This window comes from Scyliorhinus torazame, chromosome 13 (genome assembly GCF_047496885.1).
Source record: "Scyliorhinus torazame isolate Kashiwa2021f chromosome 13, sScyTor2.1, whole genome shotgun sequence".
NCBI lineage: Eukaryota > Metazoa > Chordata > Chondrichthyes > Carcharhiniformes > Scyliorhinidae > Scyliorhinus > Scyliorhinus torazame.
In genome coordinates, this window is record NC_092719.1 from 54243443 (window position 1) to 54262980 (window position 19538).

At 46.3% G+C, this 19538-nt stretch overlaps 1 protein-coding gene across 4 annotated transcripts in view; it reads right to left on the reverse strand.

Moving 5' to 3' along the window:
• The window catches only part of hbp1 (HMG-box transcription factor 1), a 72747-nt gene that overhangs the window by 13464 nt on the left and 39745 nt on the right, over positions 1 to 19538 (reverse strand). For all 4 annotated transcript variants that reach the window (XM_072471523.1, XM_072471524.1, XM_072471525.1 and 1 more), the window contains one exon: positions 15943 to 16272. In XM_072471523.1, coding sequence (XP_072327624.1) covers positions 15943 to 16272 — 330 coding nt within the window. The remainder of the gene's footprint in view (positions 1 to 15942; positions 16273 to 19538) is intronic.

Consider the following 19538-nt stretch of genomic DNA (forward strand, 5'->3'; position numbering starts at 1 on the left):
ATTCCCGGCTGGGTCACTGTCTGTGCGGAGTCTGCATGTTCTCCCCGTATCTGCGTGGGTTTCCACTGGGTCCCTCCCACACGTCCCAAAATACGTGCTTGTTAGGTGAATTGGACATTCTGAATTCTCCCTTGGTGTTCCCGACAGATGCCGGTGTGGTGACCATGGGATTTTCACAGTAACTTCATTGCAGTGCTAATGTAAGCCTACTTGTGACACTAATAAAGATTAGTGCCTGTTGGGTGGCCGGCTCCCCATCCTCACTGGCTGCCTCTTGACCTGGGGCAAGCTCCGCTACTGCAGGGTCCCCAGCGAGCAGCTCCAGCTCGTATAGCATCATTTTTTTCCCCAGGGCTGCAGCGACTAGATCCTGGTGAATCTCCTCTGCATCCTCTCCAGTGCAATCAATTCCTTCCTATAGTGTGATGGCTTCTAAAAAGCATTTTATACAGCTCCAACATAATCTCTCTGCTCTTATAGTAAATGCCTCAGTTAATAAAGGCTAGAATCCATAGGCCTCCTTAAGCGGCACAGTAGCACTGTTGTTAGCACTGTTGCTCAGAGCTCCAGGGTCACAGGTTCGATTCCCGGCTTGCGTCACTGTCTGTGCGAAGTCTGCATGTTCTCCCCGTGTCTGCGTGGATTTCCTCCGGGTGCTCCGGTTTCCTCCCACAATCCAAGGATGTGCAGGTTAGGTGGATTGGCCATGCTAAATTGCCCTTCGTGTCCAAAAAGTTGGGGTGGGGTTACTGGTATAGGGTGGAGGAGGCGGCTTGGGTAGGGTGCTCTTTCCAAGTCTCAGTGACGACTCGATGGGCCGAATGGCCTCCTTCTGCACTGTAAATTCTATGATAAAGACAGTTAAGTCAAAGGAACAAAGAGTACGAAGTTCAACAAGGTCCTGGTCAAGGAAATCCAAGTAAAAAGGACTCTGAATTAAAGAGACAGCTGTAGCCAATTTAAAGTTGGCCAGGTGAAGTCTGAAATGATCAAAAGTTTGGTGACACCTTAATACACCTTGAAGCATTGCGCCGGTCAAGGACACACAGCCTGAGTGAGAGAGATACAGACCGAGTGAGAATTTGGTAATTTGGTGCAGTGAGGTAATTCGGTGAAGAGTGGGAGAAGGTGCTTTTTCCCTACTGTTTTGTTCTCTCTCTTTCTTCGGGCCTAATTTTGGGAGCCGTTCGGAGGAGGAGGAGCAGTCTCTGAGTATAAAAACCTAACGGAAACTTCCTGTTTTCCAGTTTTTCCCTCAAAAGTGACGTCAGAGGGAAGCTGTGATCTGAGTGGTTGATAGCAAATCTGCCCCAAATTAAAAAAAAACACAGCTAAACTCATAAACTTAAATTAAACTAATTAATTAATTAGTGATGGCTGGTCAGGTGATGTGCTTGAGCTGCTTGATGTGGGAGCTGGAAGATCCCATTGCGAGCTGCAGCGACCACATCTGCAGTAAGTGTTGGCTGCTCGAAGAGCTCCGGCTCAGTTGATGAGCTGGAGTCTGAGCTTCAAACACTGAGGCACATCCGGGAGGGGGAGACTTACTTGGACACTGTGTTTCAGAAGACAGTCACACCTGTCAGAGTAAGTAGTTTAAATCCTGCCAGTGGCCAGGGACAGCAGGGTGTGACTGCAAGTCTGGCAGGTAAAGGGAACCAGCAGTCAGGAACTCAGGAGCCTCAGCCCTTGACTCTGTCCAACAGGTATGAGGCACTTGCTCCCTGTGTGGATGGCGAACAGGGCTGCAGGAAGGATGAGTCAGCTGACCAAGGCACCATGGTTCAGCAGGCCATTCAAGGGGAGGGAGTAAATCGGCAAGTTGTAGTTGTAGGGGATTCTATTATCAGGGGGATAGATAGTATCCTTTGTGAGCAGGAGAAAGAGTCCCGCATGGTATGTTGCCTGCCCGGTGCTAGGGTGCGGGACATCTCTGACCGGCTTGAAAGGATACTGGAGAGGGAGGGGGAGGATCCAGTTGTTGTGGTCCATGTCGGTACCAACAACATAGGCAAGTCTAGGAAAGAGGACCTGTTTAGAGATTATAAAGAGCTAGGATTCAAATTAAAAAACAGGTCCTCAAGGGTCATAATCTCCGGATTACTGCCCGAGCCACGTGCAAATTGGCATAGGGAGGCAAGAATAAGGGAAGTTAACACGTGGCTGAAAGAGTGGTGTGGGAAAGAGGGGTTCCTTTTCATGGGACACTGTCATCAGTTTTGGGACAGGGGGGACCTATACCGTTGAGATGGTCTCCACCCGAACCGAGCTGGGACCAGTGTTCTGGCGAAAAGAATAAATAGGGTGGTCAATAGGACTTTAAACTAAAGATTGGGGGGGGGAAGGGAAAGTCAGGGAACCAAGAGGTGAAGTAATCAGTGGGAAGCATAGCTGCTTAGGAATACAAAAAAGCACGAAAAGACAAAACTCAGGAGAGGTTACGATAGTCCCCATCCCACAAAATATGACACAGTGTATGGAAAGGATCAGTAAACCAAGGTCCACCACACTAAGAAAACAAAAAGGGACGGTCAATAGAGAATTAAAGGTGCTATATTTAAATGCGCGCAGTGTACGGAACAAGGTAGATGAGCTTGTGGCCCAGATTGTGACTGGCAGGTATGATGTGGTAGGCATCACAGAGACATGGTTGCAGGGAGTTCAGGACTGGCATTTAAACATCCAGGGATTCACAACCTATCGAAAAGACAGGGAGGTGGGCAGAGGGGGCGGGGTTGCCTTGTTAATTAGGAATGAAATTAAATCAATAGCACTAAATGACATAGGGTCAGATGATGTGGAGTCTGTGTGGGTAGAGTTGAGGAACCACAAAGGCAAAAAAACCATTATGGGAGTTATGTACAGGCCTCCTAACAGTGGTTAGGACCGGGGGCACAAAATGCACTACGAAATAGAAAGTGCATGTCAGAAAGGCAAGGTCACAGTGATCATGGGGGACTTCAATATGCAGGTGGACTGGGTAAATAATGCTGCCAGTGGACCCAAGGAAAGGCAATTCATTGAATGTTTACAGGAGGGCTTTTTGGAACAGCTTGTGATGGAGCCCACGAGGGAACAGGCCATTCTGGACTTAGTGTTATGTAATGAGCCAGACTTGATTAAAGATCTTAAAGTAAGGGAGCACTTAGGAGGCAGTGATCATAATATGGTAGAATTCAATCTCCAATTTGAAAGAAAGAAGGTAGAATCAGATGTAAAGGTGTTACAGTTAAATAAAGGTAACTACAGGGGCATGAGGGAGGAACTGACGAAAATCGACTGGGAGCAGAGCCTAGTGGGAAAGACAGTAGAACAGCAATGGCAGGAGTTTCTGGGAGTAATTGAGGACACAGTGCAGAGGTTCATCCCAAAGAAAAGAAAGGTTATCAGAGGGGGGATTAGGCAGCCATGGCTGACAAAGGAAGTTAGGGAATGCATCAAAGCAAAAGAGAAAGCCTATAATGTGGCAAAGAGTAGTGGGAAGTCAGAAGATTGGGAAGGCTACAAAAACAAACAGAGGATAACAAAGAGAGAAATAAGGAAAGAGAGGATCAAATATGAAGGTAGGCTAGCCAGTAACATTAGGAATGATAGTAAAAGTTTCTTTAAATATATTAAAAACAAACGGGAGGCAAAAGTTGACATTGGGCCGCTCCAAAATGACGCTGGTAATTTTGTGATGGGAGACAAAGAAATAGCTGAGGAACTAAATAAGTACTTTGCGTCAGTCTTCACAGTAGAAGACATGAGTAATATCCCACCAATTCCGGAGAGTCAGGGGGCAGAGTTGAATATGGTAGCCATCACAAAGGAGAAAGTGCTAGAGAAATTAAGAGGTCTAAAAATTGATAAATCTCCGGGCCCAGCTGGACTACATCCTAGAGTTCTAAAGGAGATAGCTGAAGAAAGAGTGGAGGCGTTAGTTATGATCTTTCAAAAGTCACTGGAGTCCGGGAAAGTCCTAGAGGATTGGAAAATCGCTGTTGTAACCCCCCTGTTCAAGAAGGGAACAAGGAAAAAGATGGAAAATTATAGGCCAATTAGCCTAACCTCGGTTGTTGGCAAGATTCTAGAATCCATTGTTAAGGATGAGATTTCTAAATTCTTGGAAGTGCAGGGTCGGATTCGGACAAGTCAGCATGGATTTAGTAAGGGGAGGTCGTGCCTGACAAACCTGTTAAGAGTTCTTTGAAGAGATAACAAATAGGTTAGACCAAGGAGAGCCAATGGATGTTATCTATCTTGACTTCCAAAAGGCCTTTGATAAGGTGCCTCACGGGAGACTGCTGAGTAAAATAAGGGCCCATGGTATTCGAGGCAAGGTACTAACATGGATTGACGATTGGCTGTCAGGCAGAAGGCAGAGAGTTGGGATAAAAGGTTCTTTTTCGGAATGGCAACCGGTGATGAGTGGTATCCCGCAGGGTTCAGTGTTGGGGCCACAGCTGTTCTCTTTATATATTAACGATCTAGATGACGGGACTGGGGGCATTCTGGCTAAGTTTGCCGATGATACAAAGATAGGTGGAGGGGCAGGTAGTATGGAGGAGGTGGGGAGGCTGCAGAAAGATTTAGACAGTTTAGGAGAGTGGTCCAAGAAATGGCTGATGAAATTCAACGTGGGCAAGTGCGAGGTCTTGCACTTTGGAAAAAAGAATAGAGGCATGGACTATTTTCTAAACGGTGACAAAATTCATAATGCTGAAGTGCAAAGGGACTTGGGAGTCCTAGTCCAGCATTCTCTAAAGGTAAACTTGCAGGTTGAGTCCGTAATTAAGAAAGCAAATGCAATGTTGTCATTCATCTCAAGAGGCTTGGAATATAAAAGCAGGGGTGTACTTCTGAAGCTTTATAAAGCATTAGTTAGGCCCCATTTAGAATACTGTGAGCAATTTTGGGCCCCACACCTCAGGAAGGACATACTGGCACTGGAGCGGGTCCAGCGGAGATTCACACGGATGATCCCAGGAATGGTAGGCCTAACATACGATGAACGTCTGAGGATCCTGGGATTATATTCATTGGAGTTTAGGAGGTTGAGGGGAGATCTAATAGAAACTTACAAGATAATGAATGGCTTAGATGGGGTGGATGTAGGGAAGTTGTTTCCATTAGCAGGGGAGACTAGGACCTGGGGGCACAGCCTTAGAATAAAAGGGTGTCACTTTAGAACAGAGATGAGGAGAAATTTCTTCAGCCAGAGAGTGGTGGGTCTGTGGAATTCATTGCCACAGAGGGCGGTGGAGGCTGGGACGTTGAGTGTCTTTAAGACAGAAGTTGATAAATTCTTGATTTCTCGAGGAATTAAGGGCTATGGAGAGAGAGCGGGTAAATGGAGTTGAAATCAGCCATGATTGAATGGCGGAGTGGACTCGAATGGCCTTACTTCCGCTCCTATGTCTTATGGTCTTATACAGCATGTGAAGCAGTGGTGTTGTGTTGGCATGGCTGGGTACTTGGGAGACTGCGTTGGAAGCTTGAATGCATGTGCTGATTCAGGGTAGAGGAGAAATTGAACTCCTGGAGGTGGATTTTTGGTGAAGCTATCCAAGAGAAAGCAGAGTGTGTTGGAAGATTCCAAAGTGTGCCCTTAGAGTGTGGAGATTGGAAACCCTTGTGTCAAGGCCAGAGTTTCAGTGAGCATCTGGGGGGATTTGCTGAGAAATCTGCAAAAGTTGTACTGGGTGGCATCAGTCACTTGGTTTCAGAATGTGTGATGTCTGACCATAATTTACATGGACTGTGTACTTACTGAGAACATTAGAGTACAAGACAGATTTCGTAACTTGTGTTATCCTTACAATTCTGTATATATCTGTAAAGGTATAGCTGGGGTGAAGGAGTAGTGTATTATAGTTAATCTTCTCTTGTTTATGAAATGTTTTTTTTGTTAAAAGTTAATTGGGAGTCCTGTGACTGTTTATCCACATATCTAAACAAAAAATAAAAGTTAGGAACTATCAAGCCAGATCGGACTTGTCCAGTGATAACATCAACTGGGGTAGTAACACCATACAATATTAAGCTATTAAAATTGAGAAAGAATTGCAATCTGAATATATGCAATTGAAGATCAAGATTCCAAAGGCCACTGGGGCAAATTTTACTATAAATGGGACCCTGATACATGCAAAAAAACTGTTAATGACTTTAGATTTGATAGTGAAGTTGCTGTAACTTTCAGCTAAAGATGTTTTAGCTAGGAACCATTTATATAATGTATAGTGTGTACTGGATTGGATTAAAATATGGGTGGTTGAAAAGAAGGAACATTTCCTAGACAATCTGATTGGGGATCAGTAGTTGGTCATGTATTGCACGACTGAGAACTGAGACAACTATTTACCATATTTAAGTATAAATACGGCTGCTAATATAAATAAGACTGGAGTAATTTCAAAGCTCTCGAAATTTGCAGATATCAAAAGGGGTGATGTTAAAAAAAAAATCAGTGTACACAAATTCAAAAGGTCATGGATATGCTGGATTTTATTTAACAAATTTTGAGTACCGAATGATTTTTTTTTGTTGCAATTAAGCGGCAATTTAGGGTGGCCAATCCATCTAGCCTGCACATCATTTCGGTTGTGGGGATGAGACTCACGCAAACACGGGCAGAATGTGCAAACTCCACACGGACAGTGACCCGGGGCCGGGATCAAATCTGGGTCCTCAGAGTCGTGAGGCAGCGTGTTGCCCAATATGCTAGATATCTGACTGAAAAATAGAAAATGTAGTTTGATATCAAGTAGAGAGGTGTAATATACACTTAATAAGTAGAACATGAAAGTGTTCTTGGAGTATTTTATTGACGAATTAGAAACATGATCAGTCAACGATCTTGGATAAAGGAAGCATAATTCCAATCTAAAGAGGTCATAATGACACCAGGTGGTTTGTAACCTGAAAGGAATATCATGTTATAGGAGAGTTCAGCAAATGAATGAAATGAATCCCAACATCTGGAGTGGAAAACATCCTATTATATAAATATACACAAATTTGGTTTTGATTTCATCTCTTATGATTAAGGTTTTTGCTTTCTTTCAACTTGGACCTCAAAATAAAGTGGTCTAGTTGCTCATTCCCAGAATTCTCCAGAATAGAGATGTCTCTTAGCAAGCAAAAGCTTAATCAGTGAGAAGTCTCTTGTTAACAAAGAATGCAGAATAAGGTTCAACGGTCTCCTAGATAAGAGGGCAGCCTACATCACAAACAAACTGTTAGGAATCTGAATAACAATTCCTTTTAAGGGATGGAAATCCATGACTAGAGCAATATAAAGATATAAGCATTCCTTCACAATTTGTAGGAAAGACAAGGAAAGTTTCAATTACGGTTATGTTCTCCCTCTAGAGTAAAAATAGAGATCATTTATTTCTCTACATGACCACTGCTTAATAACAGTGAGACTAACAGTACTCACAATTATTGAGTAAATTGGACAGCAAATTTCAGAGTCTGCGCACTCACAGATAAACACAGAAATTTCGAAGCTGCTGTCATATTTGTTCTGTTCCTTCAAAAGCTACGTTCCACCAGAACCTCACTGACCAACTCGCCATTGAAATCCATGTACGGGTTTGAAGTTGTATGTCCCACTAAACAAGCCAAGAAAAGTTCAAACTGGTGCAGTCAGGTCCAAGTGATTTTTTAAACAGCGTGGTATGTATTAAATGCTGCCAAACAAACTATCAGTCATTGAACATTTAATTTTTCAACTGTGGAATCTCATTTATACTTTCGACTCTGCACGACTCAATGAGTGTTCTCAATCTAATTAGCTGCAAAGTAACACTGTTGCTTTCCCTGTTCACACCAACATGTCCCCGTACAGGGAACTTGCATTGAATCAAATGTCTGATGACAACAAAATACTGGGGGCTGCTGTAAGCCTAATGAACAGCTTGTGTCAGTCCTTCATTGCTATTTGGAAAATTGTTCACACCAAGACTTTTCTTCCTTGGACTGAAACTAAGGGAGGCATGGTAGAGGTTTTTGAGATTTTATGAAGAGGTGGATTATGTACACAATTCTGTCATGATTAGAGTTCCACAAATAGGAAGTATATATTTACGACACGAAAACTAAATCGATCAATATGTGAAGCAGGCAGTAGTGCAAATGTTTGAACTGGTAAACATTAGGGCAGAGATACCGAACAGTGCAGAGATTGCCAAGTTCTAGCAATTTAGGCCAGCCAAGTCCTGGCAACACAGACTACTGAGCTTAATTTACTGGTTTTCCCAGTCTGAATTTTATGGCCCATTCAATATGATCCCCTTAGTGCTGTTGGCTCATAACGCAGAACACGCAAGAACCATTTACATCAGGAAATGGAGACATGTCCAAACCAATGGTCGTGGATTACCCTCTTATCTGTCTCCTTCCAGGCTCCATCATTCATGCACATGGGGCTTACAACAACTAGAAACTATGATACATCTGCTTCAGAGGTCTCAAAAAGTAAACAGACAGCACTAGTACCTGAAAAAAATTGTGGTTACTTGGTTTCTTTATAAATTATGTTATCACTTCCGGTTGCGGCTATGCGGAGCTAAGCCGCACGATTCGGCAGCTCCCGCTATCACGGACTTTCGGGCTCGTTAGAGGAGCCCCAACGGAATTTTGTTTGAAGACAACCCGTGGGGAAGGGAAGAGAGAAGTCCCCCTTCAACTTTTATGGACCGGACCAGAAGTGAAACGGCCAAAAAAGCGGCATTGGAGCAGCGCGAGAAGCGAGGGGGAAAAAAAACAAAATGGCGGCGGCTGGAGACTAAGCGGAGTGCGGGCTGGAGCTGCAGGAGTTCATCAAGCGCTGCTTCGAGGAGCTGCGGAAGGAGATGCTGACGCCTATGCTGTCGGCAATTGAAGGACGAGGGATGACCCAGAAGACCCACGAGGTAAAGATCCAGGAGGTACAGAAAAGAGTCAGTGAGAGTGAAGACGAGATCTTGGGCCTGGCGGTGAGAGTGGAGCAGCACGAGGCGCTACACAAGTGGGGGGCGGGAAGTCTCGAAGACCTGGAGAACAGGTCGAGGAGAAAGAACCTGCGGATCCTGGGTCTCCCTGAAGGAGTGGAGGGGGCCGATGCCGGGGCATACGCGAGCACGATGCTCGGGGCGATGATGGGCGCGGAGGCCCCTTCGGGGTCGCTGGAGCTGGACGGGGCACACCGGGTGCTGGCGAGGAGGCCCAAGGCAAATGAGCCGCCAAGGGCAATGGTGGTGAGATTTCACCGGTTCACGGACAGAGAGAGGGTCCTGAAATGGGCCAAGAAGGAGCGGAGCAGTAAGTGGGATAATGCAGAGATCCGAATATACCCGGACTGGAGCACGGAGGTTGCAAAGCTGAGAGCGGGTTTCAACCGGGCCAAGGCGGTGTTGCACCGGAAAGGAGTGAGGTTTGGAATGCTGCAGCCAGCGCGACTGTGGGTCACATACAAGGACCAACACTATTATTTCAAAACGCCTGAGGAGGCGTGGACCTTCATACAAACCGAAAAGTTGGACTCAAACTGAGGGTTTGTGAGGGTGGGGGGGATGTTTGAGGTTTGATGTGTGATGGTTGTTGCATATAGGGGGTCAACCACGCGCAGGAAATGTTATATGGGCTGGGGGGAAGAGAGACAAGGCCGCGACGGGAGCTGCGCCAGAGGGGGCGGGGTAGGCTTTGGAAAGCGCGGGGTTTTTACCACGCGAGGGAAGAAAGGCGGGAAGGGGAATGGAGGAACGCATACTGATTGGGACACTCCCACACGGGGAGGTCAATGGGACGGCAGGGGAAGCCGGGGTCAGCAGGTGTCAGCTGACTTACGGGAGTGATATGGGGGGAGCAAAAAAGCTAGACAGGGGTCTGGAGGGGGGGGGGGAAAGGGTTGCTGCTGCACTGGCCGAAAGGGACTGGGACACAGAAGAGGTGGTCGGGGGTCCCCCAGCTGGGGGACTGGAGGGTGAGGGTGGCGCGGACACGGGACTGGCCTAGAAAAGGAGATGGCTAGTCGGCGGGGGGGGGGGGGGAGAGCCCCTCCAATCCGGCTGATAACGTGGAACGTGAGGGGCCTGAACAGGCCGGCGAAGAGGGCCCGAGTGTTCGCGCACTTAAAGTGACTGAAGGCAGACATGGTCATGCTCCAAGAGACACATCTGAAGGTGGCAGACCAGGTCAGGTTAAGAAAGCGATGGGTAGGACAGGTATTCCATTTGGGACTGGACGCGAAGAATAGAGGGGTGGCAATATTGGTGGGGAAGCGGGTGTCATTTGAGGCCAAGACTATCGTAGTGGATAATGGAGGGCGATAGGTGATGGTGAGTGGTAGATTGCAGGGGACGTGGGTGGTGTTGGTAAATGTATACGCCCCGAACTGCGATGATGCTGGAATCATGAAGCGCATCTTGGGGTGCATTCCGGACCTGGAGGTAGGTGGTCTGATAATGGTTGGGGACTTCAATACAGTGTTGGACCCAGCACTGGACCGCTCCAGATCAAGGACTGGAAAGAGGCCGGCGGCGGCCAAGGTGCTTAGGGGGTTTATGGATCAGATGGGGGGAGTGGACCCATGGAGGTTTGCAAGGCCGCAGGCCAGGGAATTTTCTTTTTTCTCCCATGTGCACAAAGCCTACTCCCGGATAGATTTTTTTGTTCTGGGCAGGGCGCTCATCCCGAGGGTGGAGGGGACGGAGTATTCGGCAATAGCCGTTTCGGATCACGCCCCGCATTGGGTGGAACTGGAGCTGGGAGAGGAGAGGGACCAACGCCCGCTGTGGCGGCTGGATGTGGGACTGCTGGCAGATGAGGTGGTGTGTGGGAAGGTGAGAGGGTGCATCGAAAGGTACTTGGAGGCCAACGACAACGGGGAGGTGCGGGTGGGGGTGGTATGGGAGGCGTTGAAGGCGGTGATCAGGGGAGAGCTAATCTCCATCAGGGCTCATAGGGAGAAGACAGAGGGCATGGAAAGGGAGAGGTTAGTGGGGGAGATTTTAAGAGTGGACAGAAGATACGCAGAGGCCCCGGAGGAGAGATTACTTGGGGAAAGACGACGGCTCCAGATGGAGTTTGACCTGTTGACCACAGGGAAAGCAGAGACACAGTGGAGGAAGGCGCAGGGGGCGACCTACGAGTATGGGGAAAAGGCTAGTCGGATGCTGGCACACCAGCTCCGTAAGAGGATGGCAGCGAGGGAAATAGGGGGAGTCAAAGATGGAAGGGGAGCCACGGTTCGGAGTGTGACGAAAATAAACGAGGTATTCAAGGCCTTCTATGAAGAGCTGTACAGATCCCAGCCCCTAACGGGGGAAGAGGGGATGAGACGATTCCTAGACCAACTGAGATTCCCGAGGGTGGAGGAGCAAGAGGTGGCTGGTTTTGGGGCACCAATTGGGTTGGAGGAGCTGAGCAAGGGTTTGGGGAGCATGCAGGCGGGGAAGGCCCCGGGACCGGACGGGTTCCCGGTGGAGTTCTACAGGAAGTACCTAGACCTGTTGGCCCCGCTACTAGTGAGGACCTTTAATGAGGCAAGAGAGGAGGGGACCCTGCCCACGACAATGTCGGAAGCGACGATTTCTTTGATCCTAAAGCGGGACAAGGACCCACTGCAATGTGGATCATACAGGCCGATCTCGCTCCTCAATGTGGATGCTAAGTTGCTGGCAAAAGTGCTGGCCACTCGGATCGAGGACTGTGTCCCGGGGATGATCCACGAGGACCAGATGGGATTCGTAAAGGGCAGGCAATTAAACACTAATGTGTGGCGGCTCTAAAACGTGATAATGATGCCATCGGAGGAGGGAGAGGCGGAGATAGTGGCAGCTATGGACGCGGAGAAGGCCTTTGACCGAGTAGAGTGGGAGTACCTCTGGGAGGTGCTGCGTAGATTTGGGTTCGGGGGAGGGTTTATCAGTTGGGTTAAGCTCCTTTACAGAGCCCCGGTGGCGCGTGTAGTGACGAACCGGCGGAGGTCGGAGTACTTTCGGCTGTACCGAGGGACGAGGCAGGGGTGCCCCCTGTCGTTTGCATTGGCCATGTCATTGAGGGAGTCTAGTAAATGGAGGGGGGTGGTCCGAGGGGGAGAAGAGCATCGGGTGTCGCTTTATGCGGATGACCTGTTGCTGTACGTGGCGGATCCAATGGAGGGGATGGTGGAGGTCATGCAGACTCGAAGGGAGTTTTCGGGCTATAAGCTCAATGTAGGGAAGAGTGAGCTCTTTGTACTACAGGCAGGGGACCAAGAAAGAGGGATGGGGATCTACCGCTGAGGAGGGCGGAAGGGAGCTTTCGGTATCTGGGGATCCAGATAGCCAGGAGTTGGGGGGCCCTACATAAACTGAATCTGACGAGGTTGGTGGAGCAAATGGAGGAGGACTTCAAAAGATGGGACATGTTGCCGCTCTCGCTAGCGGGTAGAGTGCAGTCGGTCAAAATGGTGGTCCTTCCGAGGTTTCTGTTTGTGTTTCAGTGCCTTCCCATCGTGATCACCAAGGCCTTTTTTAAGAGAGTAGGTAGGAGTATTATGGGGTTTGTGTGGGCGAATAGGACCCCGAGGGTAAGGAGAGGGTTCCTGGAACGCAGTAGGGACCGAGGAGGGTTGGTGCTGCCAAACCTAGGGAGCTACTACTGGGCAACAAATGTGGCGATGATCCGCAAGTGGGTGATGGAGGGAGAGGGGGCGGCATGGAAGAGAATGGAGATGGCGTCCTGTAAAGGAACGAGCCTGGGGGCGTTGGTGACGGCACCGCTGCCGCTCTCGCCGACAAGATACACGAGCCCGGTGGTGGCGGCAACGCTAAGGATCTGGGGCCAGTGGAGACGGCACAGGGGTGCAATGGGAGCCTCGGTGTGGTCCCCGATCAGGGGTAACGACCGGTTTGTTCCGGGGAAGATGGACGGGGGGTTTCAGAGCTGGCATCGGGCGGGGATTAGAAGAATGGGGGACCTGTTCATTGACGGGGTGTTTGCGAGCCTCGGGGCACTGGAGGAGAAGTTTGAGATACTCCCGGGAAATGCTTTTAGATATATGCAGGTGAGGGCGTTTGTGAGGCGACAGGTGAGGGAATTCCCGTTGCTCCCGGCACAAGAAATTCAAGACAGGGTGATTTCGGGTGTATGTCTTCAGCCTTGTTGTATAAAGGTGCTACTCAAAGCTAGAGCCCAAAGAGATGTTACAATTGGGCTTCCCCCAGAGGAAGACTTACAATGAAGCGGGACGCTGGCCAATTGGGGGCCGATATTGGAAGGTGACAGTGGTGTGGGAGCACCAATAATAATAATAATCTTTATTACTGTCACAAGTAAGCTTACATTAACACTGCAATAAATTTACTGTGAATATCCCCTAGCTCCGGCGCCTGTTCAGATACGCTGAGGGAGAATTCAGAATGTCCAACTTGCAAAACTCGGGACTTATGGGAGGGGACCAGAGCACCCAGAGGAAACCCACGCAGACAAAGGGAGAACGTGCAGACTCCACACAGTCACCCAAGTCGGGAATGCTAACCACTGTGCTACCGTGCCGCCTTTGCTGCAATACAGAACATCGGACACTGGTGGACTCTCCCTTCAGAGCAGAAGAGTTTGCCAGACGCTGAGGTGGTGGAGATTTAAGAGCAGTTCAGACACAAATTTCATGAATTGGTGTAACGTTTCTGGACTTTTATTGAGTGAAGCAGCAGCCATATTTCTGACATTCGGCCCGGTGCTCAGCCTGAGGTAAAAGTCAGGTCACCAACGTAACATCTGGGTGCGAGTCTGCAAAGCCTTCAGCAAGCTGAGTAGGCAGTGCTGGCCAACGGTCGTCGAGCAACCAGGCGACTCGACACTCAGGCCAGGGCTGAGGAGGGAAGGCGGACAACCAAAGTACAGAGGCCAAGCCAGCAGCAGTCAAGCAGGTATCCAGCAGCACACCCACAGTCGTAGAGGCTCGGCCACCCGAGTGAGAGCCAAAGGGTGAGCAGTCAGGAGGTGCGAAGACCAGGCAAGCACCGGCATCGTAGTTTTCGGGGAGCAGCAGCTAGCAGGGCAACCCGGCTCGAACCAGAGGCCAGGTCTGAGAATGAGAGTCCGGCAACTGGTCCAGCAAGGGCGAGTGAGTAGAGGCCAGGCAGATAACCAGCAGCAGCAGCCAGTGGGCCACCACTAGCACACCCGCAAGCTTTGGTTGTTACAGGGAGCAGCTGCAGGAAAGACTCAACCCCCAGGAGCATGTCGTAGGAGCCTCGCAAGGAGAACTGGGGCCCCAGAAATCTATGTCCACCTCTGGTTTCCTCACAAAATTACAAGATTGTGGACCACAAACTACAACACAAGGCGAATCGTGACCATGATAATTTGAAACTAAATGTCAATGAATACACTGTCATGCAATGATTCCAGGCTGAAATTTTCATATGTTTACATTGGAAAACATTAAGTACTTCCTGAATTCATAGTGAACAATGAAAAAGCAAAACTGAGGTTTCAATATTGACACTCGACACCAAGTTGCTGGCTTTATAATGAAAACTAGCATCCCATCAGAATCAATTTGCCCAAGATCTTAAATAGATTCACCAAGTACTTTTGCATTGCTGAAAAAAGAAATTTTGTCAAAGCTTTTAGCCTTGCACTCATCAGGATAATCACACAAATACAGTCAGCGGAACATTAATTCTGTACTATATGAGAAGAGGTACTGATTAGTTAAGGCATTACCATGGAGAATGCACCAGTTGATGGTGACTAACTTTTTAACTCTCAAGCATTCTTTCAAAGCTCTTTTGATACATTCATGGCACCTGTTTATTGACATAGTATCTGTAAATCCAAGGAATACCATTGAAGTTCAACAGATGTAAGGTTATTGCTTGTCAGCAATATTAAGCAGTCCTTAAGAGTATTCACTATTTTGAGGAGCAATGGTGCAGATCATTTATGTCACTCTGATTCCAAACCTTTAACACTGAATGCCAATGAAACACAACTGGATAATGACAAGGTCAGAAGGCAGCAACTCTTCATGAATGTGAGGACTAAGGATGTAAATTCTGTGGACATGAAAGCCACTGTGTAGGTTACGTGACCCTGAAAGAGCCCATCACCTTAGTATTAGCCAGATTGGGCGGCACGGTAGCACAGTTGCTTCACAGCGCCAAGGTACCAGGTTTGATTTCCAGCTTGGGTCACTGTCTGTGCCGAGTCTGCACGTTCTCCCCTGCTTGCGTGGGTTTCCTCCGGGTGCTCCGGTTTCCTCCCACAAGTCCCGAAAGTCATGCTTGTTAGGTGAATTGGACATTCAGAAATCTCCTTCCATGTACCCGAACAGGTGCCGGTGTGTGGTGACTTGGGGATTTTCATAGTAACTTCATTACAGTGTTAATGTAAGCCTACATAATAATGATTATCAGAAGGCGATTAACACTGAACTGATTGGCCTCTGGTGAAATATAATGCTACATCAATGTTTCCCCAATAGCAAACTCTTTTGTCAGGTGCTTGGAGAATACTCATTATAGATAGCGCATATTTTAAAGGCAGAGAAATTGAGACAGAGGAGGATTTAGAAGGCACAAAGGTAGAAATAGATACACGACCACTCATCGCTATCCTCTCGCCACAACCAGGAATGGAGAGAGGAATAAAAGAACACAAAACTCTATATTATATTTATTAGCCCTTTTGATCAGTTCTTTTTTATCTGTCGTATCACAAAATATCTTAGAAAGTTACCTATATGAAATGCAAAAAGTATAACTGGAAAAGCTCCAGCAGTCTTGTTTCCCCCATCTTTTATCTACCCCCTAACATACAAAATAAACCAAGAAATTGCTACAGCAAGAATATATCACAATAGAAATAAGTAGGGCATTGTAAAAATGTCAATAATTTAAACAACATAATTATTTATGATATGATTTTACTTTATTTTGTAAAATCTACCAATTTTATAATTGAAATTTATTTATTACTAACCTGTTATCTTTTCCTGGGTACATCTGAGTGTATTCAACCCTATACTTTTTGGCAAAGAGCATGAAGGCATTCATTGGTCTCTTGCATTTGTTATTTGTGGGAGAAGTGATGCTCAATTGGTTTGCGGTCCCTGAGGTTAGACTTTTACTGGATTTATTATATGAATTACAAGGCAGGTGTGGTGATCCAGAAGGCACAGAGCCCATGATCCGTTCTGATTTTTCACAGTCTGGACTGCTGGTACTTCCGCTTGTCTGGGAAGCACGACGTTGGCGAGCCATACTACTCAGCACATAAACAGCAGAGGAATCCAGTGGTGTAAAATCATAGCTGTAATACAGTGCAAAGTAATAACAGTTTTACTAAATTCAAAATTTATTACAAATAGGGAATTTCCCACTAGCTTGTCATACACTGGCTTGAATAACTGAATATTAAACATCTTTGGGTGACATCTTCCAAATGTTCGCGCCGACGAGATTGGATGGTCCCGCCAACGGCACAACCCCATCACAGGCTTCCCAGTGCCATGGGGTGGATTCAATGGGAAATACCATTGACAGTTGCGGGACCAAAAGATTCAGCCGCCAGCTAACGGTGGGACGCCTCCCACCGTCAAGAAACACGCTGTGGGCAGGCCAGAGCATGTTCCCCCTTTGTATCTGTGCATACATTTTTTGATTAAATTTCTCTATCACGGTCACAATTTTATCATCCGTATATTAACCTTTCCTTGTTTTACCTTCTTGTATCTACGCGAGTCATGGAATAGTATACATAATATGGTCAGACTGGAACTGCACCTTCCCACCATTGATGGTGCTGCAGCTAGCGAACAAGAGGAGGACAAAGTGCTTCAAAGTCACCCTGAAGGTTTACTTCAAAAAATGCAACACAGACGTTAACGCCTGGGAGACTCTTGCTCAGAAGAGACCTAATGGTAGGAACCTCCTGATTGAAGGGTCAGAATTCTTCAAGGACACCCGACAGCAAGAAAAGGCCCTGAACAGCAGGCTGAAATGGAATACCAGCAATCTAGACTCCGAGGGCCGATCCTACCTCCCAGAAACACCTGCCAAGTGTACGGTTGAAGATGCGGCTCTAGGATCTGACTCATCAGCCATGCAAGAACGCACAGAATCCATGCCAGTAACACAAGAGTTTTTTAGGTGGAAATCATGCTTGTTAGCAAGTGATCACCGATAAAGAAACGGTGCCGCAGCACCTCAATTTGACATTCCTAATTTCTTAGCCAGTAGTGCAGAGAAATTCTTTTTCCAACCAACTTCAACTCTCTATTTGCCAAATTGCAATCAGTCTTCATCTACTTTACTGAAAATCTTACATCTGTGCACCCTGTTCCACAGCTGACAAATTACTCTCTTCTTTACCTCCTCGCAGCTGTGGGATAATGTCTCTAAACTGCTTCTCCTCACAGCTACAGAATCAAGCACGAATGATTGACGGGCAAGGTACAGAACATAAAATCCAAGGGAATTTAAAAATTATATGATAGATTTGCGCTATATACAGAGAAACTCAAATAGAATGCTAATTTACATCTGTCTGATAAGTCATGACAACCGGTTTGGCAACGAAGAATGTTATACTGAACTTGAAATAAATTTTATAAGAGCCTGAACATTAATATACCTTTAGAGAATTTTTATACAAAGAATAATGATTTTTTAAAAAAAATTTAGAGTACGTAATTATTATTATTATTTTTTTCCGATTAAGGGGCAATTTAGCATGGCCAATCCACCTATCCTTTTTTGGTTGTAGGGGTGAAACCCATGCAGACATGGAGAGAATGCGCAAACTCCACAAGGACAGGTGGCCCAGGGCCGGGAATCGAACCCGGGTCCTCAGCGCTGTAGTCTCAGTGCTAACCACTGCGCCACGTGCCGCCCCAGAATAATGATTAATTTTAGCAACCTCACATCCTGGTATGGCAACTGCTCGGCCCAAGACTGTATGAAACTACAGAGAGTCGTGAACACAGCCCAATCCATCGCTCGAACCCACCTCCCATCCATTGACTCTGTCTGCACCTCCCGCTGCCTTGGGAAAGTGGGCAGCATAATCAAAGGCCCCTCCCACCCACGTTATTCTCTCTTCCAACTTCTTCCATCGGGCAGGAGATACAAAAATCTGAGAAAACGCACTAACTGATTTAAAAACAGCTTCTTCCCCACTGTTACCAGACTCCTGAATGGCCCTCTTATAGACTGAACTGATCTCTCCACGTATCATCTCTACTGAGTAGTACTAAACTCCGTATGCTTCATCCGATGTCTGTGTCTATGTATTTACATTGTGTATCTATCATATGTCCTATGTTTTTTCATGTATGGAACAATCTGTCTGGTCTGTACACAGAACAATATTTTTCATTGTACCTCAGTACACGTGACAATAAATCCAAATCCCCCCCCCCCCCCCCGCCGCCATTGTTTTGGTTTTAAAATTGCAATCATTCAGTTAAGACAATTTTCTGAGATATCAACTGAGTTACAGCTAGTGCAATAGAATTTAAGCATATATGGTATTTATAGTGCTGGGACATTTATTCATAGATCATACATTCTCACTGTCTACTTGTAACAGTATGGGAAGGAGTTACCAGATCTATACACATGCACAAAGGAATTTTTGTCCCATTATATTTTGTCCAATTATAAATTCCCCATGTCCATATTTATTTTGAAAACTACTTGTGTATACTTGTCACATTACAATTATACACCTGCCAATTTTGCTTTCCAGCTCCTTAAAATCTACTGCAGAGGAACTTCAATGTCCAAGCAATTCTCTTTATTTTCCTAATATACTACTACCAAAGCATTTTCTCACAGAAAAGGTGAGGGGATAATCAACAAAGGAAATGCCAGAAGGAAGATGCAAGAGCGAGAGGCATGTTTGCTCATGACAACTGTGCCTTGCACTAAGCTGTAACCCTCATTTATAAATCAGAAATGATACAAGGCTTTATCAGTGGCAAATATTTAAAAAGTATACGGGGCAAGTAAAAATCTGAACTTTTTAAAAACAAACTTTAACTCAAAAAGTAGAAAAAAAACTGTTTTTCTTTTCTTTCAAAAAAAAAAGTTGCAAAGTACCTTGGCTCTTACTTGGATCTTTAAACACAACCTACTGTCCAATTGAGAAGATTCTTATGGTTGGTGGGTGTGAAAATTAAACAATGCAAATAGCCTTTGAAAAATAATAACAGCAAAAATTATGTTTTCAATTAGAAAATAAACCTCCATCTAAATATAACACCTTCCGATCCTTAAAGTACAATAAACTGTAAAGCAGTTTGGACAATCACATACAAATAAAGGTGCATTGTACAATGTATTGAAACTTGCAAAAAAAACCTCTGCACATAATGTACAGGAAAATAGTTAATGTTTACACATCCATAAATACCCAGCTTTTCATTTTATTTCACAAATTCTGTTCTGAAAGGGATTCTCAATTTAGGTTTACCCAAAATTAGTCCGAGAGGATAGCAGATAAGCCAATGGAAGGCTTCAGTTAATATTCCCCAAGATGCAACAATTATAATGTACAAAAAAAAAATCACTAAT